The sequence below is a fragment of the Lissotriton helveticus genome, chromosome 7 (assembly GCF_964261635.1).
Source record: "Lissotriton helveticus chromosome 7, aLisHel1.1, whole genome shotgun sequence".
Lineage (NCBI taxonomy): Eukaryota > Metazoa > Chordata > Amphibia > Caudata > Salamandridae > Lissotriton > Lissotriton helveticus.
Window position 1 is genome coordinate 1,857,746,568 of NC_136068.1, and position 27,089 is coordinate 1,857,773,656.

A 27,089-nucleotide genomic window follows, 5' to 3' on the forward strand; every position below is an offset into this window, starting at 1 on the left:
CAATTACTTGAAAGACAGTTATCATGACCAAGATTGCTGAATAAGAGCAAAAGTCAATCCAAGTAGTAGTTAAAAATAAGGCCCCTAAGGAAAATAAAGTGAGTAGAGTAGTGTACTATTGACTAGGGAAACAAGCATATGTTATATAGCGCCAACAAACTCTTGGACAATCACATGATTCACAAATACATGTATGATTCAATATCTGATGCACATTTTCTCTTGTGAGTGGCCGAAAACAGTAACATACTTGACTGATTTACTTTGAATCTGCGTCTGCGTATTCCTTCTTCCTACTTGTCTCTCTCCTTTCCCAGCTTCATAGAGGATCCCATGCTTGCTGCAGATAGCACAGTGTTATATTTTAAGGTGCCTGGGTTGCAGAGTGATGTTGGTCTAGGAATGGGTTTCACCACGGTACCAGAGTGACAGTGTTGAGAAGTGGTGTCTCCCGGTTGCACAAGTCATGATGCAATGTAGGAAGGATTACAAGTGTATTAGAAGCCAAAGCATGAGAAGAGGAAGGACTAGCTTCAGCTTAGCGAAAACAGGCACCTGATCCACAACACCGCACTGCATATTTACTTAGAGTCGTGTGGTATACTGCAAATAAATTGTAGTGAAGTGGGTAGTTCCTAAATATCCGGGTTAGGAAGACACTTTTTTCTTCTGCTCAGCTCTCTCTCCCAATAAATGCTGTATCAGTCCCAATCATTTTCTGTCCACTGCTGTCGTTCTGAAACTGGGATGGTGCAATGAGCTAAAAAACGGTGTTGGATTTAGCCATGATCTCTTGACTGGGTGAGAGTATTCTGCTTAATTCAGAGACTCTGTCCATCACCACCCCTTGTTGTAAATATTTTTGTCCACCCTAAGCGTGGAAGGGTATACTCAGATGTGAGTCCCTTGCTCATTGCACCATCAGGATTCAAGCAAGCCGGGCCGAAGACGGCTGAAATGCCAGAAACCGGTCCCCGGAAGCTTGTTTCCTTCCCAGTGTAAGAATTGGCTTTTGTAGTCTGGTCTGCCCTGTTCCCATGATGCACTGGGCCAGGGACAGACTAATTTGCATACAGCCAGGTTCTGAAACTGGGATGGTGCAATGAGCTAAAAAACGGTGTTGGATTTAGCCATGATCTCTTGACTGGGTGAGAGTATTCTGCTTAATTCAGAGACTCTGTCCATCACCACCCCTTGTTGTAAATATTTTTGTCCACCCTAAGCGTGGAAGGGTATACTCAGATGTGAGTCCCTTGCTCATTGCACCATCAGGATTCAAGCAAGCCGGGCCGAAGACGGCTGAAATGCCAGAAACCGGTCCCCGGAAGCTTGTTTCCTTCCCAGTGTAAGAATTGGCTTTTGTAGTCTGGTCTGCCCTGTTCCCATGATGCACTGGGCCAGGGACAGACTAATTTGCATACAGCCAGGTTCTGAAACTGGGATGGTGCAATGAGCTAAAAAACGGTGTTGGATTTAGCCATGATCTCTTGACTGGGTGAGAGTATTCTGCTTAATTCAGAGACTCTGTCCATCACCACCCCTTGTTGTAAATATTTTTGTCCACCCTAAGCGTGGAAGGGTATACTCAGATGTGAGTCCCTTGCTCATTGCACCATCAGGATTCAAGCAAGCCGGGCCGAAGACGGCTGAAATGCCAGAAACCGGTCCCCGGAAGCTTGTTTCCTTCCCAGTGTAAGAATTGGCTTTTGTAGTCTGGTCTGCCCTGTTCCCATGATGCACTGGGCCAGGGACAGACTAATTTGCATACAGCCAGGTTCTGAAACTGGGATGGTGCAATGAGCTAAAAAACGGTGTTGGATTTAGCCATGATCTCTTGACTGGGTGAGAGTATTCTGCTTAATTCAGAGACTCTGTCCATCACCACCCCTTGTTGTAAATATTTTTGTCCACCCTAAGCGTGGAAGGGTATACTCAGATGTGAGTCCCTTGCTCATTGCACCATCAGGATTCAAGCAAGCCGGGCCGAAGACGGCTGAAATGCCAGAAACCGGTCCCCGGAAGCTTGTTTCCTTCCCAGTGTAAGAATTGGCTTTTGTAGTCTGGTCTGCCCTGTTCCCATGATGCACTGGGCCAGGGACAGACTAATTTGCATACAGCCAGGTTCTGAAACTGGGATGGTGCAATGAGCGAAAAAACGGTGTTGGATTTAGCCATGATCTCTTGACTGGGTGAGAGTATTCTGCTTAATTCAGAGACTCTGTCCATCACCACCCCTTGTTGTAAATATTTTTGTCCACCCTAAGCGTGGAAGGGTATACTCAGATGTGAGTCCCTTGCTCATTGCACCATCAGGATTCAAGCAAGCCGGGCCGAAGACGGCTGAAATGCCAGAAACCGGTCCCCGGAAGCTTGTTTCCTTCCCAGTGTAAGAATTGGCTTTTGTAGTCTGGTCTGCCCTGTTCCCATGATGCACTGGGCCAGGGACAGACTAATTTGCATACAGCCAGGTTCTGAAACTGGGATGGTGCAATGAGCGAAAAAACGGTGTTGGATTTAGCCATGATCTCTTGACTGGGTGAGAGTATTCTGCTTAATTCAGAGACTCTGTCCATCACCACCCCTTGTTGTAAATATTTTTGTCCACCCTAAGCGTGGAAGGGTATACTCAGATGTGAGTCCCTTGCTCATTGCACCATCAGGATTCAAGCAAGCCGGGCCGAAGACGGCTGAAATGCCAGAAACCGGTCCCCGGAAGCTTGTTTCCTTCCCAGTGTAAGAATTGGCTTTTGTAGTCTGGTCTGCCCTGTTCCCATGATGCACTGGGCCAGGGACAGACTAATTTGCATACAGCCAGGTTCTGAAACTGGGATGGTGCAATGAGCTAAAAAACGGTGTTGGATTTAGCCATGATCTCTTGACTGGGTGAGAGTATTCTGCTTAATTCAGAGACTCTGTCCATCACCACCCCTTGTTGTAAATATTTTTGTCCACCCTAAGCGTGGAAGGGTATACTCAGATGTGAGTCCCTTGCTCATTGCACCATCAGGATTCAAGCAAGCCGGGCCGAAGACGGCTGAAATGCCAGAAACCGGTCCCCGGAAGCTTGTTTCCTTCCCAGTGTAAGAATTGGCTTTTGTAGTCTGGTCTGCCCTGTTCCCATGATGCACTGGGCCAGGGACAGACTAATTTGCATACAGCCAGGTTCTGAAACTGGGATGGTGCAATGAGCTAAAAAACGGTGTTGGATTTAGCCATGATCTCTTGACTGGGTGAGAGTATTCTGCTTAATTCAGAGACTCTGTCCATCACCACCCCTTGTTGTAAATATTTTTGTCCACCCTAAGCGTGGAAGGGTATACTCAGATGTGAGTCCCTTGCTCATTGCACCATCAGGATTCAAGCAAGCCGGGCCGAAGACGGCTGAAATGCCAGAAACCGGTCCCCGGAAGCTTGTTTCCTTCCCAGTGTAAGAATTGGCTTTTGTAGTCTGGTCTGCCCTGTTCCCATGATGCACTGGGCCAGGGACAGACTAATTTGCATACAGCCAGGTTCTGAAACTGGGATGGTGCAATGAGCTAAAAAACGGTGTTGGATTTAGCCATGATCTCTTGACTGGGTGAGAGTATTCTGCTTAATTCAGAGACTCTGTCCATCACCACCCCTTGTTGTAAATATTTTTGTCCACCCTAAGCGTGGAAGGGTATACTCAGATGTGAGTCCCTTGCTCATTGCACCATCAGGATTCAAGCAAGCCGGGCCGAAGACGGCTGAAATGCCAGAAACCGGTCCCCGGAAGCTTGTTTCCTTCCCAGTGTAAGAATTGGCTTTTGTAGTCTGGTCTGCCCTGTTCCCATGATGCACTGGGCCAGGGACAGACTAATTTGCATACAGCCAGGTTCTGAAACTGGGATGGTGCAATGAGCGAAAAAACGGTGTTGGATTTAGCCATGATCTCTTGACTGGGTGAGAGTATTCTGCTTAATTCAGAGACTCTGTCCATCACCACCCCTTGTTGTAAATATTTTTGTCCACCCTAAGCGTGGAAGGGTATACTCAGATGTGAGTCCCTTGCTCATTGCACCATCAGGATTCAAGCAAGCCGGGCCGAAGACGGCTGAAATGCCAGAAACCGGTCCCCGGAAGCTTGTTTCCTTCCCAGTGTAAGAATTGGCTTTTGTAGTCTGGTCTGCCCTGTTCCCATGATGCACTGGGCCAGGGACAGACTAATTTGCATACAGCCTGGTTCTGAAACTGGGATGGTGCAATGAGCTAAAAAACGGTGTTGGATTTAGCCATGATCTCTTGACTGGGTGAGAGTATTCTGCTTAATTCAGAGACTCTGTCCATCACCACCCCTTGTTGTAAATATTTTTGTCCACCCTAAGCGTGGAAGGGTATACTCAGATGTGAGTCCCTTGCTCATTGCACCATCAGGATTCAAGCAAGCCGGGCCGAAGACGGCTGAAATGCCAGAAACCGGTCCCCGGAAGCTTGTTTCCTTCCCAGTGTAAGAATTGGCTTTTGTAGTCTGGTCTGCCCTGTTCCCATGATGCACTGGGCCAGGGACAGACTAATTTGCATACAGCCAGGTTCTGAAACTGGGATGGTGCAATGAGCGAAAAAACGGTGTTGGATTTAGCCATGATCTCTTGACTGGGTGAGAGTATTCTGCTTAATTCAGAGACTCTGTCCATCACCACCCCTTGTTGTAAATATTTTTGTCCACCCTAAGCGTGGAAGGGTATACTCAGATGTGAGTCCCTTGCTCATTGCACCATCAGGATTCAAGCAAGCCGGGCCGAAGACGGCTGAAATGCCAGAAACCGGTCCCTGGAAGCTTGTTTCCTTCCCAGTGTAAGAATTGGCTTTTGTAGTCTGGTCTGCCCTGTTCCCATGATGCACTGGGCCAGGGACAGACTAATTTGCATACAGCCAGGTTCTGAAACTGGGATGGTGCAATGAGCTAAAAAACGGTGTTGGATTTAGCCATGATCTCTTGACTGGGTGAGAGTATTCTGCTTAATTCAGAGACTCTGTCCATCACCACCCCTTGTTGTAAATATTTTTGTCCACCCTAAGCGTGGAAGGGTATACTCAGATGTGAGTCCCTTGCTCATTGCACCATCAGGATTCAAGCAAGCCGGGCCGAAGACGGCTGAAATGCCAGAAACCGGTCCCCGGAAGCTTGTTTCCTTCCCAGTGTAAGAATTGGCTTTTGTAGTCTGGTCTGCCCTGTTCCCATGATGCACTGGGCCAGGGACAGACTAATTTGCATACAGCCAGGTTCTGAAACTGGGATGGTGCAATGAGCTAAAAAACGGTGTTGGATTTAGCCATGATCTCTTGACTGGGTGAGAGTATTCTGCTTAATTCAGAGACTCTGTCCATCACCACCCCTTGTTGTAAATATTTTTGTCCACCCTAAGCGTGGAAGGGTATACTCAGATGTGAGTCCCTTGCTCATTGCACCATCAGGATTCAAGCAAGCCGGGCCGAAGACGGCTGAAATGCCAGAAACCGGTCCCCGGAAGCTTGTTTCCTTCCCAGTGTAAGAATTGGCTTTTGTAGTCTGGTCTGCCCTGTTCCCATGATGCACTGGGCCAGGGACAGACTAATTTGCATACAGCCAGGTTCTGAAACTGGGATGGCGCAATGAGCTAAAAAACGGTGTTGGATTTAGCCATGATCTCTTGACTGGGTGAGAGTATTCTGCTTAATTCAGAGACTCTGTCCATCACCACCCCTTGTTGTAAATATTTTTGTCCACCCTAAGCGTGGAAGGGTATACTCAGATGTGAGTCCCTTGCTCATTGCACCATCAGGATTCAAGCAAGCCGGGCCGAAGACGGCTGAAATGCCAGAAACCGGTCCCCGGAAGCTTTTTTTCTTCCCAGTGTAAGAATTGGCTTTTGTAGTCTGGTCTGCCCTGTTCCCATGATGCACTGGGCCAGGGACAGACTAATTTGCATACAGCCAGGTTCTGAAACTGGGATGGTGCAATGAGCTAAAAAACGGTGTTGGATTTAGCCATGATCTCTTGACTGGGTGAGAGTATTCTGCTTAATTCAGAGACTCTGTCCATCACCACCCCTTGTTGTAAATATTTTTGTCCACCCTAAGCGTGGAAGGGTATACTCAGATGTGAGTCCCTTGCTCATTGCACCATCAGGATTCAAGCAAGCCGGGCCGAAGACGGCTGAAATGCCAGAAACCGGTCCCCGGAAGCTTGTTTCCTTCCCAGTGTAAGAATTGGCTTTTGTAGTCTGGTCTGCCCTGTTCCCATGATGCACTGGGCCAGGGACAGACTAATTTGCATACAGCCAGGTTCTGAAACTGGGATGGTGCAATGAGCTAAAAAACGGTGTTGGATTTAGCCATGATCTCTTGACTGGGTGAGAGTATTCTGCTTAATTCAGAGACTCTGTCCATCACCACCCCTTGTTGTAAATATGTCTTTCCTGGTCAACACCCCGGAGCAGTATTTTCTTCTTTGTGAAGCTGTGTTTCATAGTTACAGTTGTCTCCGCTCTCGTTCCCTCTCTGTCACTACTACTTCCTTGGCAAGGTTTCTTTCCTTGCGGTCTCATTTCCTTTGTGCAACAGCCTCTCACAATTAAAGCTCTCTTATCTTCAGTTCCCTCATCACTGCAGACTACTGTGACGATTATACACTTATGAAAGTCTCTTGATTTTTTGCCTGGCTCTCAGACCCAATGCCCTCTGTCACGTGTCCCACCAGGCAGTCTCCCTCCTAGCACAGTCTCTTCTTTTTGTAATGTTATCTTGCCAAAATTGGTAGGCTTGCATTAAACTACCTGCTTGCTTCACATACACTGTTCTTCCTTACTGCCTGTAATATCAAAGCCGCCCTATATTTTAATTTCTTCATTATGAGTCTTAATTCCTTTTTTTCTCCTGCATCCACTTAAGTCTAAGAAGGATAGGGAAAGGGACGTGAATGCATTCTTCTTGGCAGCACTCCTACAGGTTGGGCTTTACAGGTCCCAAAGACTCTGCCTGAGGGTAAGGTGAGGTATGTGCCTCTAAATAAAGGGGGCGGGGCGTATATCGATGTTAGTGTAGGGTGAGAGCTTATTCTGTGTGAGTGCACATGAGCAGTGTGCATGTTTAAGGGCAGTGTACCTGTTTGAGTATATGATGAGGGATGCATTTTTATGATGAGGGATGCATTTTTGGGTGGAGGGTGAGGGGTGTGCCTTTGTGAATTTGCAGTGAGTGCAGGGTTAGTGGTAAGAATAGGGAATACCCGAGGATGTGAGTCAGTACAACGGCATAGTGAAGAGCTTTGCGACATGGACATCATTTGGGGATAGTCAGGGGTCGCAAAAGAAGTGCCAGGAATAGCAGGCAGTAAGCTAGTGGTCACAGCTGCGACCCCTGACTACCCCAAATGACGTCCATCATTTTCGATTGTATACTTGCAGGGTAAGCAGTCTGCCTGTGTGAGAATAAGAAGTGTTCAGACTGTACGCTAAGTGGATTTTGAGTGCAGGTTGAATGGTGTGTATTGTGGGGTTGAGGTCTACCTTTGTGAGTATAAAATACTTGCAGGGTAAGCAATCTGCCTATGTGAGAATAAGAAGTGTTCAGACTGTACGCTAAGTGTATTTTGAGTGCAGGTTGAATGGTGTGTATTGTGGGGTTGAGGTCTACCTTTGTGAGTATAAAATGAGCAGTCTGCTTGCATAAGTGCAGTGAGTGCAATGTGAGTTCAGGGGGCAGTTTTGTGCATTGGGAGTTCAGTGTGAGGAATTGCTTGCGGGGTATCGAATGAGTGGTGTGCATGTTTGAGTGAGGTGACTCGGATCTGTGTGAGAGTAGAATGAATGGTGTGTGTGTGTGTCTGTGTGTGTGTGCACAGTGAATAATGTGCCTGAATGCAGTTTTGGTTTGTTTATGAGTGTATCTGTGCGGGGTAAGCAAAGTGTTGGAATGTGGAGTAAGCAATGTGTCTGTGTGAATGTAGGGTACGTGGTGTATCTTTGTATGTGTAAGGTGAGTGGTGTGCTTTGTGATTGCAGGGTGAGTAATGTGCCTCAGTGCAAGCTCTCGGTGTGTATTGTGAGTGCAGGATGAGTGGTGTGCCTGCTTAAGTGCAGGGTGCAGTACATTAAAGCCAGACCTATTGAGATTGCCAATACTTGTTAAACTATTTAGCAGTGTAATGTGCTTTCAATTTACTCTTTAATTTTTAAATCTTTGGGTAGGTGTCCTTTCAAATATATACTGCTACTTCCCATCCTTTACATCACATGCTTTTACAACGCAGTCATTACAACAATCGTGTTGTTACAACGTGAACCATTACATCGCAAGTAGTTTCAACAACTTGCTGTAGGGGGCGCGCTGGACTTCAGAATAGTATAATTTACTATTCCTACTCCAGTTTGGGCAACAGCAAGGAAGGTGTTGGATTCGTATCCAACACCAGTGTGTCGTTGAAACTACTTGCAATGTAATGGCTCGCGTTCTAACAACGTAGTCGTTGTAACGACTGTGTTAAAGCAGGTGATTTAAAAGCATGCAATGTTATGGCTGTTTCCTGTTCTTTCTAGACTCAATGGAAAGTAGCATAATTTTTGCTAGTATCACTCAGTTGCGCCCACGAACAAGAACTGTGCGCAAACAAACAAATCACTGCTGCACAAACATAAAAATAATTCGAGGGAACACTGCCTACTACCTGCCCTATCTCATCCCAAAAAGATTGCAGCGTGGGGCAGCCCTAAAACATATGAATTATAAATGCCTCCCTCTCTCCACATCTCAGGCATGCAACTGTCTCTGTCCCAAATTATCTCTTAAAGTGGGTCGGGTGAGGTATGCTCTATGCCACGGGTACTCATCGTACGGCAAGCCTTCCGTGGCGGCCCGCGGACCATGAGACATCGTACCCGTGTTTTAAAAAAACTTTTTCAAAGAGTGTCTGCAAACACTGCCGGTTGCAGAGACACTCGGAGAGACTCTGCTGCTCTGTGGGGGCCGGGCGATTCATTCCAGCGAGGCCAGAGTGGAGCTGCAGGGGCCTAAGAGGAGGTGAAATACAGCAAAGCCCCATTCAAATGCAAATGGTCTTTTTAAATACCTGTGAAGTGCTCGGGTGGGGCTGTGTGTGTCTGTGCGTGCTGGGGAAGCTGGCTGGGGAAGCTGTCTTAGCCCGGTGACAAACAGGCAAGGTGAGGTGACAGAGGGAGTTAGAGGGACAGAGACAGAGGGAGGGAGGAGGGAAAGGAAGACCTAGAAATAGAGACAGAGAAAGGGAGACAGACAGAGGAAGGAGGGTGACAGAGGGAGGAGGGCGACAGAGAGAGGAGGGCAACAGAGGGAGGAGGGCAACAGAGGGAGACAGAGGAAGGGAGGGGGTGAGGGAAGGGGAGTGAGGAAGGGAGTTAGGGGAGGGAAGGGAGTGAGGGGAGAGAGGGAGTGAGGGAAGGGGAGGGAGTGAGGGAAGGGGACTGATGGAAGGGGAGTGAGGGAAGGGGAGTGAGGGAGAGAGGGAAGGGGAGCAGGGGTGTGGAATTTAATGAAATATGTACTTGTCCAAGGGACAAGTAGCTTCATAAATCTACTTGTCCTGTAACAAAACCCACTTGTCCCTTTGGTGCCACATAGTGCGCCGTCAAATAATGGCAGCCATCTCAATATAGAAGAGCTCTGATAGTAGCCTCTCTGGTTAATGTCAGGCTAATACTATAAAAGGATTTGACTTTTGGGGGTTTTCACTAGCTTTTCTCTATTCTTTTCCCATACTGAGAAAGGTTGGAAATTTACTACCCCTGACAACGGCAGAAGTAAAGTTTCTTCCAGGGCTGGGAAAATGTGGTTCGAGGAAAAGTTAACTTGTAAACACTCAGATTTCCACTGGGGTACATTCATCTTTGCTCATGCTAAAATGCAATTCGCAAATATTTTCTAGAATTACGGTTTCCTGGCCTACTTAAGGAAATTCATGTGAATTCATGAAAAACGTAAATCTGATTTAATATAAGGACATATATCCTGGGTGCACTTTTGTCACTTTCTTTAACATTTGAGCCCCTAATTCAATCTGAGTTAAACAAGACTTTTTGTTTTTATTTAAATGCTTTCTCATCCTATCTATCGGCTGGCTTCCTTCTGTGTGACAACATTCTGCTCTTTTACAAAGTAGTTTTGTTCAGTACCAGGAATTTCTATGGCAATGAGGCCTTTATGAGACCAAATACTGGCTGTCTAGTAAGAAAGTGCTGGCGAACAGCACCACACCTACCTGATAATCCCCAGGTAGAGAAGGGAGCATAGTGCAGGCCAAGTGAGTAACCAGAAAATTGAAATACCCCCCCCACTTTGATCCAAAGCTCTTATGCCACCAAGCAAGCGAAAAAAGTCACTGGAGTCCTCTCCAGAATTGCTCTGTCTCTTCCATCTAAGCATCCATCCATTCATCCTTTCACCCACTGATATCTAGCATTTCATCTTTAGATGGTCATCCATTCATTCTTTCATCCATTAGCCTTTCACCAATATGTTCGTCCATCTGTTGATTTGTCAGTCCATCCGCTCATCAATATCCAAACCCACCCATCCATCTCCAAACCTAACCATTTCAGCCATCTGTCCATCCTTTCGCTCATCCATACAGCCACCCTTTCCCTCTATCCATCCATCCTTTCACTTATCCATCCATCCTTTCACTCATCCATCCACCCTTTCACTCATCCATCCACCCACCCTTCTACCAATCCATCAATCCATCCTTCCACTCATCCATTTATCCTTTACACTCATCCATCCTTTCGCTCCCTAATCCATACACCCTGTAACCCATCCATCAATTAAGCTTTTCCTTCATTATAACATCCTTTGTCCATCCACTATCCCCGTCACTCAACCATCCCTGTCACTCATTCATCCATGCATTTAGCCAGCAACACTTACACTCACTCATCCTTTCACCGACACATTCATCCATCCTTTCACTCACACCCACCCTTTCACATTAATTATGAGCCTTTGTCTGTTGAGCTGCAGACATAAGAGGCCCATCAAGAGCTCCACCTCTACAGTAGCTGCTAAAGTGGGGTGTTCACGAAGCCACTGTTCATACCTATCCTTCCATCTCCAAACCTATCTATCAAACTCATCCATCCCACCTTCCTTTCACTCATCCATCCTTTTGCTCATCCATCCATCCTTTCACCCCACACATCCTCCTTTTCGCTCATATTCATCCACCCTTTCACTCATCCCTCCATCCATCCTTTTGCTCATACATCCATCCTCCTTTTCACTTGTATATCCTTCCACCCTTTCACTTCCTCCATTTATGCTTTAGCTCATCCATTCACCCTTTTACCCCATCCATCATTCCATTTCGCTCATATATCCATCCACCCTTTCACTAATCCCTCCATCCACCTTTACACTCAACTATCCACCCATTCATCCACCCTTCCACCCAGCTAGCCACCTACCCACCCACCGATTCATCCACCCACCCACTCAGCCATCCATCCATCCACTCTCTCACCCATTAATCCCCCTTTCATTCAGCCATCCATCCTTTCACTCATTAAACCACTTTCACCCCATCCATCCACTCAGCCACCCATCCTTTCACCTTTGCCCATCCATTCTTTCACGCATCCTTCCTTACATCCATCATTTCACTCATTCATTCATGCATCTATTCATCCACCCTTTCACTCCACCCATTCATCCATGCACCTATCCATCCAACCTTTCACTCATTCATACATGCATCTACCCATCCACCCTTTCACTTATTCATCTATACATCCACCCTCTCACTTATTCTTCCATGCATCTATCCATCCACCCTTTCACTCATTCATCCATGCATCTATTCATCCACCCTATCACTATTCCACCCACCCCTTTCAAATCCATTATGGGCCTTTGTGTGCAGACCTGCAGACTGAAGAGGCCCATCAAGAACTCCACAGCTGCTGTAGTTGCTATGGCAGTGTGTTCAAAATGCCCCTGGTGTATGCACAAAGTGAGATGAGAGGCTTAGTGGAAGGACAGAAATGGGGGTGGCCTTAGGACTGCATGAAAGCCTCATGGAGAAACTTATGAGCTTTAATGTAAGCCCTGAATGACTGAGAAAACGAGAGGTCAAGGGGAGCAGGTCCGGGCTGTCAGAGAGGGCGGTGTTAGCAGGTTTAGGCACCGGGTGAAACAAAGTGTACAGGAAAGGAAAAGTGCAAAGAAGGGGGGGCACGAGGTGCATGAGAAGGGAAAGCACTGCTCTTGGGGCCGTATGGGGCCCAAGAGTGGAGCAGAGATTAAAACGCAGGGGTCATAGAGTTCAAGTCAGAGCAAGGGGCCAAGAGGCAGATAAGGCAGCCTCTTACATGACAGTGCTGTGAGTGTTCTGGAGCTGCAGAAGCACGATGTTTGTCTCATGCTCAAAGAAAATAAAAGGAACAGGGGCGGGCCTGGGGGCCACACAAGCTAATGGAGCTGGCTGCAACTTTGAGCTCTGCTTTATCTCTGTTGTTGTTCTGCTCTGGGGAAATTAAAGTGCGGGCCCCAGCACTATTAAACTGTCTACTTGTCCTTTGGACAAAATGCTACTTAAAACTTCTTGCCCTCCTAAGAAATCTAGATGTCTCGGGCGTCGGGAGTGAGGGAGGGGGTGAGGGAGGGAGTGATGGAGGGGTGAGGGAAGGGGGGTGAGGGAAGGGGAGTGAGGGAAGGGGAGTGAGGGAAGGGGAGTGAGGGAGGGAGTGAGGGAAGGGGAGAGAGGGAAGGAGAGGGGGTGAGGGAGGGAGTAAGGGATCGGTGATGGAAGGAGTGAGGGAGGGGAGTAGGAGGGAGGGAGGGAAGGGGAGTGAGGGAGGGAGAGGGGAGTGAGGGTGAGGGAAGGGGTGTGAGGGAGGGAGAGGGGGAAGAGTGAGAAGGGGAGTGAGGGAAGGAGAGTGAGGGTGAGGGAGGGAAGGAGAGGAAAGGAGGGGGAAGGGAGAGGGAGGGAGAGGGAAGGAGAGAGGGAGAGGGAGTGAGACAGGGAGGGAGAGAGAGGGAGATAGAGGGATGGAGGGAGGGAGGCAGAGATAGATAGACAGATAGATAGATAGATAGATAGATACTGGGTCTGGTAGCTCAGTGGGCAAAGGCGTCCGCTGCAGGGACCTGTGCTCAACCTCATGGTCACAGTTTTTTTTGTTGCTCTAGCCCCGCCCCCTCCCCAACTGACCCCGACCCACCGGTGCGGCTCTCGGACACAAACCACACTGTAAATTTGGCCCCGGAGAGAAAGTTTGTGAGTACCCATGCTCTATGCCATATGTAGAAATGTATTTAATATGCGCATTTCTAGATGCTTTTGGGGTTCGGGCTAGGATCTTGTCCCACTCCACCTCTGAAATCTGTTTCCCGAGGTTTTCTTCCCACTGCAATCACAGGTGCTCTCTAATGGCCTTTGCATGTCTTGCCTCATTCACTTGTAGAGGCAGGAGACTGTCTTGATCCTCCCAGCTGATAGCGCAACATACCTACATCCTGCTAGTGCCCATGGCTCCATGCCTCCCACGCCCCAGTGTTTTCTAATCCTTCTGGTGAGGGCTTCATGCTTCAGGAAGTGGGTTCCTGGTAAGTCATATGCCGCTTGCAACTCTTCGAATGGGAGCAGTGTAGAATCTTGGTATAAGTCCCCCACCACTTTCTGTCCTGACCCTTCCCAGTCCTCCAACCCCTCCCAGTGTTCTCCCTGTGGCAGACAGCGTAGCTTTGTGATGGGCAAGTTCGCTCGCTGTGTCTCTGAGAAATTGTAAGAGGTTGTCTGCATATAGGGCTATAGAATGTGTGACCGCTTCTGTCCAGGCCACTATAGTCCTGCCCACTCCTCGCCCTGCACGCCAGTGGCTCCATGGTCTGCGAAAAGGAGTGGGGAGAGGGGGCATCCCTGCCTCAAACCCCTCTCCACAACCTGTCTGGGTGAGATGGTCCTCCCGGTGTGCACCCGGGCCGTGGGGGGGCGTATACAATCCTTTTGTACAACATATCCAAGTATGGAAGCACTATATCAATCACATCTTTGTGGTATGGCGGGGTAATCCGGAGACCATTGTATCATTTCACCAATAGATGAATACAAGAAACAATTTCCTTAAATTCACTCTTGAATTTTCCAAGAACAGTTTACCTTTCTTGGATGTTCGGATTTTTCCTGAAGTAGATAGTCGTGGAACTGAGCTATATCACAAACCTATGGCGCGCAACTCACTCCTGTCATATCAGAGTTTACACCCTAAAGCTATTCGCGAGAATTTGCCCTTCTGGCAATTTTTACTTGTCGGGCTCAATTGTACGTCTATGGAACATTCCAAACAGCTGGCCTTACACCTCAAAGAAAGGAATTACCCGTTGAGAACTATTCGTTGATCCAAGAAGAGGGCAGCCAACAACAACAGAGAGGCTTTAATTGAAATTATACCCCCTAAGGAAGAACAGAATAGACTCACGTGTCAACACCTTCATTGGGTACTCGAATGAAATAAAAAAGAGCATCCTCAGACACTAGAGAATCCTTAACATTGGAGATTTACCATTACCACCCCCATTATTTGCATTTAAATGAAGTTCCAACATCAAAGACTTGATTGTCCACACATGACCTATCCTTCAAAGGACAGAACATCAAGTATCCCTCTTGGGCTTACCACCCGCTAAAAGGACACTTTCCGTGTGGCTCATGCGCTGTGTGTGCATAAACTAAGCACACCACAGAATTTGATATTGGGACTAACAGGCCATGGGTTTTGTCCAAGCACACTAGCTGCAATGGTGACAAACTGGTTTATTTGATTACATGCCTGTGCAACTTGCGGTACGTAGGCATGGCCACCCGAAAAGTGAATACCAGAATTCTTGAACATAAAAGCACAATCCGTTGCAAGAGAAGAGCAACCAAAATGACTAATCATTTCATAGATGTGAACCACTCTGAACATGACATATGTTGGACAGTCCTTGAGCAACCATGGATTCCAACACACATTACGGATCTTTCTAAATTCTTGTTGAACCGTGAACAATGCTGGGTGTATAGGCTTCATACTGACATTACTGGACTTAATGACGATATTCCCTGGCTTCTGATATAATTTACATCACTTAGGGAATAGCATGACAAAGACTGCTTCCTTACATGCTACCGATCTAGGGTTGGTTCCTCTTCAGGCACACAATATATACATAATGGCTACATACAAGCTTCCATATTTCTATTAAGAATATCAATATATTTTTGCCCTTAATTATGTGCAACACTATAATGCTGACTACTAAGATAACAACTTAAGCCACAATTTTAACATATGGGTGCTCAAAAAAAACGATTCTATTTATCAGCGTTTATCATAAGAAACACTACTTTGTGGAGAACATCTAATCATGTTTATATATTGCCATACTAAAGTCATATAGGTGATACTTGGTTATTTACTACATGCAGTACAATATGTGAGAACAAGGCATTTACTTTGTGTGCTTATTGGCACCATAGCATTATCAGATGTCACCATCAGTTTACGTTTTTGATCTATGGCGTTGTGTTCTCTTTCTGTACGAAAGTCCGTTGTCTACATTTTGCGGACAAAGTCAGGTAACTGCATTAGATTTACGCATGCCCCTTTAATAGTGGCTTCTGAGTACACCTGCGTGCTGAAACGAACTGTATTAGCCAGGCACTATCGTCAGCCACGTATGGGTCCTCAATCAGGTTGAGCGCATTAACCTTGAATCTGTTCACTATAAAGAGAGACTGCGCCATCCGTTAGGTACCTGCTGTTGCAGTTTCAGTACCGCGACGGGGTACGGACGGATAGGTTAGTTCACTGCATGTCAATGGGCTTTGTTTGAATCTTTTACATCGTCCTGCGCAGAGTCGCTCTTTTAATTGACCAACGATTCCCTCACTTTCTTTCTAAAATACCGGACATTACTTAAACGATCAATGGTGACTTTAGTGCATCATTCTGTCTTACAGCCATTAACTTTACATTAACTTTACACTCAGTGTTTGCCAATCTGTGTTTAAACTTCGGATACTTTAAAACATTGTTTTTCCGATTGTTTAGCACATTGTTTACAACAACTCTGGCATTACTATATATCTTGAGTAGATTTGTATCTGCTCTCAACAAGGATTCTAAAACAGCTATTGGAGTATTCACAAAAACCCTTGTTCTGTCCAGTTTTTGTCCGAAGCATGGGTTTACCATGGCGAAGTAAACACAGCCATATGTAGACTCGAGACTGTTTTCCTGTTATTTTATTTGGTTTTTACTTCTTACTGGACTTGTTTTCTGTTTCATCCCTGAAGCTATGGATGCTTTACCTATGTTTTTAAATACATTTGTGTCAGTATGATAATTAAGATACATGACGCAGAATTATATTTTGTTTTTTAGAGCGGGGCCCCCTTCCCTGAGCCGCCGCCAAGTTGAGGTGAGGGTATATATCCACAAAGTTGGGTGAGTGTTGCCACCCTATCACTAATAGTAGGATATGATTTCAATCCTTCAAAGACAAGTTTATGTGTTCTCGTTTCGACCTGATATGTGCGTGTCTTTGCGTATATACCCTTAGGTATATCCAGTATTACTGAAGAATACACCGGATCACTGGTCTAGTATCCTTAAATTTCTGTTTGCGTTTTTCACTTTGAGCAGCAGCTTTGTCGTTTTTTTATGGTCCTGACGAAAGCCCGGATACTGAATTAGATCACAGGGGCTGAAACATGTTGACCGTGTGTAACAATCCAGCAGTCTATTTTCATACTGCTGTTTTCACTGCTTTTTAACTTTACTAGGGATAGCAAGCAAATAAAATTGGATTATTTTGCTTTCACTAGGTAGTTTTAAACCACTTCTTTCCTGTTTTACGCTGCTTTTTTTGCACCTAATCGCCATGGGACTTTAGGATCCACGAGTGTGTAGCAGGTTCTACATTAAAACATCCCTGAACTCCTCCCTCACAATGAGGAAGTTTTAGCCCTCAGTGGAACTAGGATTTCCACTTGGAGGAAATTCCCAAATGATGAAGCATGTCACCTATGGTGAGTGAGGGTATTCGTCCTTAAAGGGATCTCTCCCCTATTGAGAGCTGATATCTAAATGTAATCTGTTACACGGATCACACATCATTATTACAGACCTGAGGATTCATAGTGTTATAAAATGATGTATACAATAGCCTTACCCATGCCAGTAAGCCTCCTCCCAGTCCCATTCTGTTCAGGTGAGTGGCTCTTGACACCTTGTGATCAGGATATGGAGCATAGAGGAGCTTAGCCTGAACCGCTTAATACTTAGCGACTATTTGTCACTTGATCATGCTTTAAAAATTCGCTTAGTTGAAGTATATTTTCGATTAATTCTTCAAGTTGGGAAGGGTGGAGCTATTTTCTAACTCTGAGGGTATTCTTAGATTGGATTCTAAATGGGTGAAGGAGCACTTTTTCAAAGGAAATACAGTGTTAGAAGAGTCTGAATTGCTGAAACTCTCTGTTGAAAAGTATGTAATGCTAACTACCACCCAAGATATGGAGCCCTATTTAGCTCTGATGGAAATCATTAGGGAGGGATTTTTGCTTGTAAGATTTAGATTTAATATAGTTCATCTGTCTTTAGCTCACCTAGACGTTGTTATGATTTTAAATCCCTGGTTCCCTGCAGCTGTGATGATAGATCGCTACAGGATACGATGCATTTTATCACTGTCCCATTGCTTAAAGATAAAGGCTTTTCACAAGTTTTTCCTGATACAGATACCACAAAGTCCTTGGGAGTTCTGCAATATAGAAGTTTACCTTTTAGAGGCGCCAAAGGGCAAGGATACACCACCTACAAAGGAGGATATCAAAGAACTCAACAATACCAACCTCAATATCTCCAATCTTAAAACCCGCCATCGTATCGCCAATCATCCACAGCTGGTTTCTCTCGCCAGGGAGGCCGCAAGCGAACACCACAACAGGGCCATGACTCTGGCAGAAAACAATGAGTATGTTAGAGTACCAATCAATTTTCCCTCCCTACCTGTGGGTGCGAACATTTCTGCATATGCACAGCCATGGCAAGAGATAATATCAGATTGCTGGGTGTTGGACTTAGTCACCAAGGGTCACACCCTAGAATTCATTCAAAACCACCTATTACTCCGCCCAGGGGTCCCTCTCCCCCTTGACTTCACTTATTACAAAAAGGAGTCTTGATCATGCTCCTCAAGGAAGCTATAGAGAAAGTACCATTCACTCAGAGAGGAAGAGGTTTCTATTCTTGTTTCTTCCTAATAAGAAAGCAGTCAGGAGAATGGCGACTGATTCTGGACCTAAGGAAGCTCAACAAGTTTCTCAAAAAACAGACATTCAGGATGATAACACTCTCCGATATTCTGGGATGCTTAAACAAAGGAGATTTCATGACTTTACTTGACATGGAAGACGCATAGTTTCATATCCCAGTCCACCCAAAGCACCAGAAATATCTACGGTTCACAACGGCTGGTACCCACTATCAATTCAAGGTGCTCCCGTTTGATCTAAAATGAGCACCACGGATTTTCACCAAGTGCCTAGCACCACTAGCATCGGCCTTGCGATTTCAAGTGTTTCAAGTTTTTCCATACTTCAACGATTGGCTGCTCAAAGCTGCAACAGCGCAGGAAGCCAATCAGACAACTGCAGCTTGTCTCTATCTATTCAACACATTGGGATTCACTCTAAATAGGGAAAAATCAAAATTGCGTCCAACTCAAGCAATTTCGTTTCTGGGATCTTCCCTGGACACAGTCCAATGCAAAGCATTCTTGTCTCAAGAGAGACAGATGCGACTTCAAAGATTGGCAAGGACCATTTAATGAAGAAAGTCAGTTTCTGTACGATTGTTCAAATCGCTCGTAGGGATGTGCTCTTCAGCAATAAATGTATACCTTTAGCGAGACTAAAGATGAGACCTCTTCAGGAGGAACTACAGAAACAGTGGCAACAAGCCTTGCGTTCTTTCGAAGATGTGATTCGAATAACAACAAATATGGTGGAAACACTTCAATGGTGGTCCCAAACGACTAATCTTGTTCAAGGTCTAACCTTTCTACAAGGTACCCCAGATTTCATTCTTACAACAGATGCCTCCATGGAGGGAGAGTGGGGTCATCTGCAAGATTTACAAGTCCGGGGAAAGTGGTCTTTGATACAGAAAAAACAACACATCAACAGATTGGAACTCAAAGCTATATTCATATCTCTTCAGGCTTTCCTGCCTTGAATAGCAGATTCCTCAGTGCTTTTCCGAACGGACAATACGACCAGAATGTACTATATAAACAAACAAGGAGGAACGAAATCCATGACGCTATATCGAGAGGCGCAGGATTTATGGGAATGGACGTTGTTCCATTGAATCTCGTTGAGGGCCAAGCTTGTCGGGGGTCTACACAATACCCTGGCAGATACACTAAGCAGCTAACAGTCCAGCTGCCACGAGTGGGAGCTGGAGCAAGCACAGGTGGACAGGATCTTTTACAGATGGGGGAAACCCGCTCTGGACCTGTTTGCAACGAAGGAAAATGCAAAATGCCAGTATTATGCCAGCAGGTTCCCACAACCGGGGTCAAGGAAGAATGCCCTTTTTATGCGATGGTCAGAGATTTATGCCTACCCTTTTCCCCCATCCCATTAATTCCCAGTGTACTAATCAAGTTGAAGTTGGAAGGCTGTTGCCTAATTTTGATTGCATCACGTAGGCCCAGGCAGTATTGGTTCCCGGAGCTACTTCTATTGTTACAAGACAAACCCATTCGTCTTCATCTGTCACCAACGATGTTATCGAAGAACAAGGGCCATCCGGATCCACATTCTCTTCACTTGCACACATGGCTCCTGAATTTGTAGAGTTAAAGGTTCTCAATATCTCACAGGACTGTGGAGAAATACTTGTGAAGTCCCGTGCTGAAAGCACTATCAAGACATATCGTCTGAAATGGAAAAGGTTCCGTTGCTAGTGCGAAAGGAACAAAGTTCATCCATTGCAAGCCCCTGCTGAGCACATTGTACTTTACCTGCTCTCACTAGGTAAGTCAGCCCTCACCTTATTGTCTGTAAAAGTTCACCTGGCTGCAATTTCCCAGTACAGGAAATCTCAGATTCCTTCGCTCTGTTCATCTCCTCTCATAAAACAATTAATGAGAGGCCTTTTCCATGCTTTTCCTCCGGTGTGCGCACCTCCTCCAGAATGGAAACTCAATGTGGTCTTAGCACAATTGATGAGACAACCATTTGAACCAATTCATAAAGCAGAACTTAAATTTCTCACATGGAAGGTATTCCTCTTGCTAGCTCTTACTTCTGAAAGAAGAGTGAGTGAAGTACAGGCTTTTACAATAAAAGAACCTTTCCTGAGCTTTACAGAGAATTACATAGCTCTTCGGACAAATCCTAAGTAAACCGGTAATATTGCGAGCTTTCTTTCCAAATCCATGTAGCCCAGCTGAACGGGCGTTTTTTTCATACATTGGATTTCAAAAGATGTTTATTGAAATGTTATCTTCACAAAACAAAGGAAATAAGGAAAACAGATCAACTTCTGGTGGCCAGCGGTCAAGGAAAACACGGAACCACATTAACGAAAGCCACGATCGCCAGATGGGTTGCATCTGCGATACAGTTCTGCCATGGAAAAGCAAACAAACCTCTGATAGTGAGGGCTAAAGCACACTCCACAAGAACAGTCGCTGCATCTAGAGCCTTGTTTGCTGGAGTGACATTAGACAAAGTATGCCGTGCTGCGACATGGAAGAATGTCCACACGTTTAAAAGGCACTACTGCCTCCAATCTGCACAACGGCAGGATGCAGCGGTTGGACAAGCTGTGTTACGTCATCTTTTTAACTAAGGTCAGATTCTTTAATTTTCATAATGAAAAAATGCTTTCTTGCTGTTTATTTCTCTGATATATTTATTAGATTTGGTGATCAGGTAACTGTATTTGACAATTTGTATAATGTTTGGTACATGCATTGTGTAAAAGAGAGTGGATAACTATTGGGAGATTAAAATTACATGTCTCCCACCTTCCGCTAACGACAGTACAATTAGGGTGCTGCTTTCTGTTCTGATTCAGGCATGTGAATCTATGAAAGATACCCAATATTGGATAAGAAAACAAGTTACTTACCTGTAACTATAGTTATCCAGTATTGGTATATTTCATAGATTCACATGCAACCCACCCTCCTCCCCGTGGAGTCAGTTCTCATTGATTTTTGGTATACCTACTTCCCACTTGTGCTTGGAAAATCTGAAGAGAGCTTGCCTTTGCTGGGAGTGTTCCAGAGGGGCTAACAGCTGATTGGCTGGAGCAAACGTTTGGTCCTTTTTTGAAAATGGACTAGACAGGCTACTAATGGAAGGCCTTCGGCCCTTTTTTTAGCTTATTTAATATTTATGGCACTGCTTTTGTGTTTTACCGTCGGACTCCCATCTCGACGACGGGGAATGATTCAGGCATGTGCATCTATGAAAGATACCAATACTAGATAACTGTAGTTACAGGTAAGTAACTTGTTTTCTTTCTCAACGTGAGCAGTGGCGACTTGATACGACTGCCAGCGTTGAGAAATCATGCTGGGACTCAACCTAGCACTTGATTTTCTTGCTCAACAACTTAGCTTTGGCAAGTTGCGCATGAGAAAACTCTGCCACGCAGTGGTTGGCGAATTTTATTCTGGATCTCCACACTACATGCGGCGTACGGAGTGGTTAAAACTCTGCGGACTCCACCGAGGGAGCGGAGTTTACTGCCCACCCATTGAATAAATACATTTTCAAGTGTGGTTCCAAACACTGCCTGTATCAACTAAAGATTTGTGAGCCATGCTTCACATCTGGGGCATGGAAGAATAAAGATAACCTGACTTCTGGAGACAAGGGCGGCCCATGTTTGCAGCTCTTTTTTTGTCTTGTCAGGGGCACAACTGGGATGTGACAGTGACTGATGAAGCAACCTATTGGCACACAGATGTTTTTTCAAGAGTTTTTCTCATTGAATCTGGTGCTTGATGATATTCAGGAGGTGATGAATCTGCAGGTAGAAAGTATAGCTCCCTGAAAGCATTTTTCAAAAAACTGTAATTTATTATTTTTATCCTTTTGTGCTGAGGTAACAATAACAGTGGAAATGTGTATCTTGCATATCCCTAAAAAAATGTGAACATCTACTGTTATTGGTGAGGGAAATAGTGCTCCCAATGTAGGGCTTTGGGGGCTCACATATTTTAATTGAAGTTTCTCCACACTTCAATTACTCTGCCTGCTGCTATTGGTTAGGTTACACACAGTCACATTTATGTTGACACTAATTATTTTGGCACTGTTCGACTGGTAATTGGAAAAACTGAAGGTGCTCAATCTACATTACACAAAGTTAGCCTTTTTGTTTTTAATTATTTATTGGTCTGACATTACTGCTGCAAATCATGTTTCAATCAAGCTCTTAACAACTCAACTCTTTTTTTTTGTCTTGCAGCCGGTGTCCACTTTACTGAACCAAGTCTCGCAGCCAAATATTATGGTGAGTGATTGTAGGATGGGAGTGCCTGTGTATCATCAAAATAATTCGAAAAATAGCTTCTTCATCAAAATAGTATGAAAATAGCTTCACGGTCTTGTTGGCAAAGATACATTTGAGAACTAAAATTGGCTGCATTCCTTACACGCATTGGCAAAGCCAGTAGGTCTCACTCTATTTTAAGAAGCAAGGACATTCACTTTCAAAAGCCGCTGCTTTATAAGCTGCTGTCATCACTTTTCAGAACCATTAGCCGTCATTAATGGTCTCTCTAGATACTCGGCCTGATGTGCAAACGTATTTTGCAGTTGGAAAATCACATTCTCTGAGCACCTCAATGCAAATGTATATATATTTTAGTACCCCCAGTACACCATGAGCTCAAACAGCCACATAACACCTTTACTAATGCTTTGTCAGCTTTTCCCTTCCTACGTGCACCTTCCTCAATTGTGTTGATTAGTCCGTCGCGATCTGTCTCATGACAGTGCCCCAGTTCCATTTTGGCATGCCCTTCACTTATCAGAACAAACGTTTCGGGGATCCTACCTAGTAGTGGTGAAAAAGATGAAGAAGCAATTGGATAGTTACACAGCAACCACTGGCCAACAAAACAGGTAAATAAATCTAGCTTAGTCTCGTGGAAAGAGGGATCCTAATCGTATATTCCAAAAGGGAGGAAATAGAAAATCTGTGTCTAAAACAAGCAATGAACAGTACCTTATATTGGGAGATCAATAGTTTCACTGTGTCTTAGAGTAAGATTGCAGGTGAGTCAAATATATCATCATATAATATACACATTTCATGAGTGGTTACAGAATATAAGGAAGTCAAGCCAGTGGTGCTTAATTCAAGGTTTATCTCTTGATAGTGGTTGTACTCTAGGTGGGCACTTGTCCTCTGAGGCCCATTTCTATGCCACTTGCTCCAGTCTGTGCTACTCCTTACGGTCTTCTTGGTGGTGATCCTTCTGAGTGGTGTATTGTGGCGTATCATCCGGAGTCTCTGATGTCCATGTCTGCTGTGTCCAGGAATGTTTTCATTGCCCCTGGCCCCTTGCATTGCATTGTTTAACCTTTAGGGTGATGAGCATTGGGACCAGACGCTGGAGGCCACATCAAGTTTCTTTTTTACGCAGTCTCAGACAGAGAGCTAAAAACATCTTTTCACATTAGTGTTGCTTTTGTGGTCATCATACCCATTCGTTGCTGAATTAATGACAGGGTGGGCCTTTAGGGGACACAGGAAGAAGGCTAGGATCAGGGTGTTTAGATTCAAGGCTGTACAGGTTTTTATTATGTGCCCAACATGGTTTTACTCAATGGACCCAATGTATTTCCACTGGTTCAAAAGTTGTGTCATTAGAAGCTTTGTAAAAAAGTGGCATAGAATGGCTGACATGTTCTCTACCTCAAATTTTTCTGCAACACCCTTGATACGTATGTTATCTCTCCTGTATCACCCTGTCACCTTTTGCCTCGAGAACCATATTTCTGGGACCCTTTTCTGGAGTTCACACGTATGCATTTCCATTTCTTGGAATACGGTGTCTGTTGTTGGAAGGAAGCTAAGTCAGTTCTCATTTAGTGGACCTCCGTTGGTGTATGTTACTGCTGATTTATCGCATTACCAACATTTTAACATCTGACAGTTACTCTGTTAATGTGTCTAGCACTGAGATGGGAACAGATTGAGTAGCTGCCATTTCTTGTGATTGAGTTTCAACCGTAAATCTGATGTTTGTAATGACTCCGAGAAAAAGAGCTGTTATTTAGATGTTAGCAGGTCCATAGACGATAGTGCATCCAAGTCCCGCTCTCTCAGCCAGGAATTCCTCTACTATGTCAACGATGTCGCAGACAAAAGCGGTTGAAGGAGGGAGTCCAGCCACTATTACCACCATGCCAATTGTAATGTGCCTTTCCATCGAGGCAACTGTGGAGAGAAACCTCCACACCTGAGTTGGCGGTTACACGGGATATAAGATACAAAAGTACCGTATTTTCTGTTTCAAGTCCCTTTTCTATCACTGAGCCTATTGTCTACATGCCCCTTTGCTTGCCCATAAAGGACATTCACCCTGTCGTTATTGAAATCAAGGTAAGCCCCTTTTCCACTTGTTCACTATTGCAGTGGCTGTGGACTTGTGCATTGCTCTCACAAGCAATGGTTCCAAATGTATATTGTATATGAGTGTATTTCTTAACTTGTTTTGTTGAAATACGCACATATGTATTGACACTGGAAAAAAAATATTCAAAAAAGTAAGGTGCCTATCAACGGTATCCCTTCGTCGGATGTCCACCTTGGGACGCCGCTAGCACAATGGTGAGATCTAAATAGGGTTGGTGTAATACCGCTACCCTTACAGCGATGGAGCAATGTGATCCAGTCTAGGAGTCAGCCGCGTTGATGGAGGAGACTCGGACGGCGGTTCAGCCAGCACACATCTAAATACAGCAGGCGGGATTCCGTCAGCCTAGCTGAGTACTTCTATACTCTGCTGCGGAGAGACAACGATAATACTGCCAAAATCTAAATCAGGCCCTAATACATTGGCAAGTGGGTAGTATACTCCACTGCAGTGAATGCACATGCCTTAGAAAGCAGAACAGAGACCCATATATGGTACAGTTGTTAGCAAAGACAGTCAATCGCTAGGCATGCAAATCCGTCTAGAGATCCTCCAGTAGAAAATGAAGTAACAAAACCAGCAGTGGTCACCTTAAAATTGTGGCCTGGGAGACAACAAATCCATGTCCTAGTCAGTGTGCCCTATGTAGTATTTGGGTTGGTGGTGGGTGTTTTTTATTGTAGGCATATGCCTCTGAGGCATGGAGTTCCACTCACCTTAGCCTGTGCTTGCAGAAGTGCCCAGTCAGTGAAGGCCACTTTGCTTCCCATGAGTACCTTCCCATCTGGTGGTAGGGTGGCCTCAGAGCACCACTGCCATATTGTGGTTTTAGGGTGCTATTGTACTTCCAGTGCCATCTCTTGCAATGTGCTGTGGCTCTTAGGCAGGCGGGACCGCTATGATTACATGTGTTGCTGATATAATGCCAATCCAGATAAGTGCTGCACTCTCTCTTCTTTATGATTGGGCACTCAACCTTGGGGTTAAAGAATGGCCCTCACTGTATTTGAATAGGTTCTCTTCCAGGTGATCCTCATCAAAGTCATAAGCACTGAATATTCCCACCCATGTGGGGGGGACCCCGGAAATAATAAAAAAAAATATGAAAAACACACATATATATATATATATATATATATATATATATATATACATATATATATATATATATATATATTCACTGAAAAAAACATAGGTTTCAGGTCATATATAGTTAGGAATTAGCATTTAAAAAACCATTGAAATTGCTCCTATATAGTTAGTTGTACTAACTATATTTCGCGCACCCGCAATCCACTGCTGATGATGTCACATATTACATCATTCATGACATGGTCAGTGACATCACTGATGACATCTCAAATGACATCACTGATGACATCATCCAGTGACTGTGTGTTTCTGTAAAGTTTAAATATGTTTTACATATTGAAGAATGAGTGGATGTATAAGTGTCTGGATGAAAGATTTAGTAGGTACATGACTGAATGTATGAGTGAGTGATTAAATGTGTCTTACTGAATGCATGGGTTAGTGACTAAACTGTCTGAATGTGTGCATCAGTATGTCTGTTGTTGTGTAAGCAACTGTATGTGTTGATCAGTAGCTATATGAGTGGCTATATGTGTTATTGATTGTTTGCCCAAGTATTTGTATGGGAGACTGAGTGTGTGTGTGTGGGTAGCTGGCATATATAAATGACTATACACAAGAGCCACCGATTGTGTGAGTGGCTGTATGGATCATTATGTACTTGTATCAGTAATTGTATAACAAAGTAAGTATGTGTTAGTATATGTTTGAATAAGTAAGGTGTTGTGTGTATAACTGTATAGTTAAGGAAATGAAAGTGTGATTGATTCTTTGCATGACTGACTAGATGTGTTGTGGAAGTTGACTAAAAACTCCCTTTTCCGCCTGGTGTCCCATCATGCACCCTATTCACCCTAACACCGACCAGGCAAGCCGATTTTCCTACTTCAAGCACAGATCCTGTTATACCCCCTCTTGCCTATTTTTTCTCTTCGTTGTACTGGCACATGCAAAGAAAATAATGGCCAGCCATCGTGTATCTTATGGGTTTCCGTCCCGTTCGATATTTTCCCTTAGACCAGAACGGAGTCAGTTAAGATGGTTGGCTCGCCAAACCCCCCCCCTCTCCAACTCTGTCACAGAACGAGCAGCTCTCGCTCGTCAATGATCTCTCAGCTTGCGGGGGCAGCCACGGGTTGAGTCAACAATCAAGGGAAAACCTGATCAAGCACACGAGACAGCCATGAAGAAGAATAGTTAACTACAGCCCATTCTCCTTCCTCCCAGCTGCACACATATACCATTGTGAGACATCACAGCCCTTGTGTAAGAAGTAAAGAACGCACAATGCCTCGTCCTCTTTACCT

At 44.9% G+C, this 27,089-nt stretch overlaps 1 protein-coding gene across 2 annotated transcripts in view; it reads left to right on the top strand.

Moving 5' to 3' along the window:
• LOC144767792 (uncharacterized) overlaps window positions 1-27,089 on the top strand; it is an 834,271-nt gene that overhangs the window by 261,835 nt on the left and 545,347 nt on the right. For both annotated transcript variants that reach the window (XM_078651172.1, XM_078651173.1), the window contains exon 3: window positions 22,512-22,556. In XM_078651172.1, coding sequence (XP_078507298.1) covers window positions 22,512-22,556 — 45 coding nt within the window. The remainder of the gene's footprint in view (window positions 1-22,511; window positions 22,557-27,089) is intronic.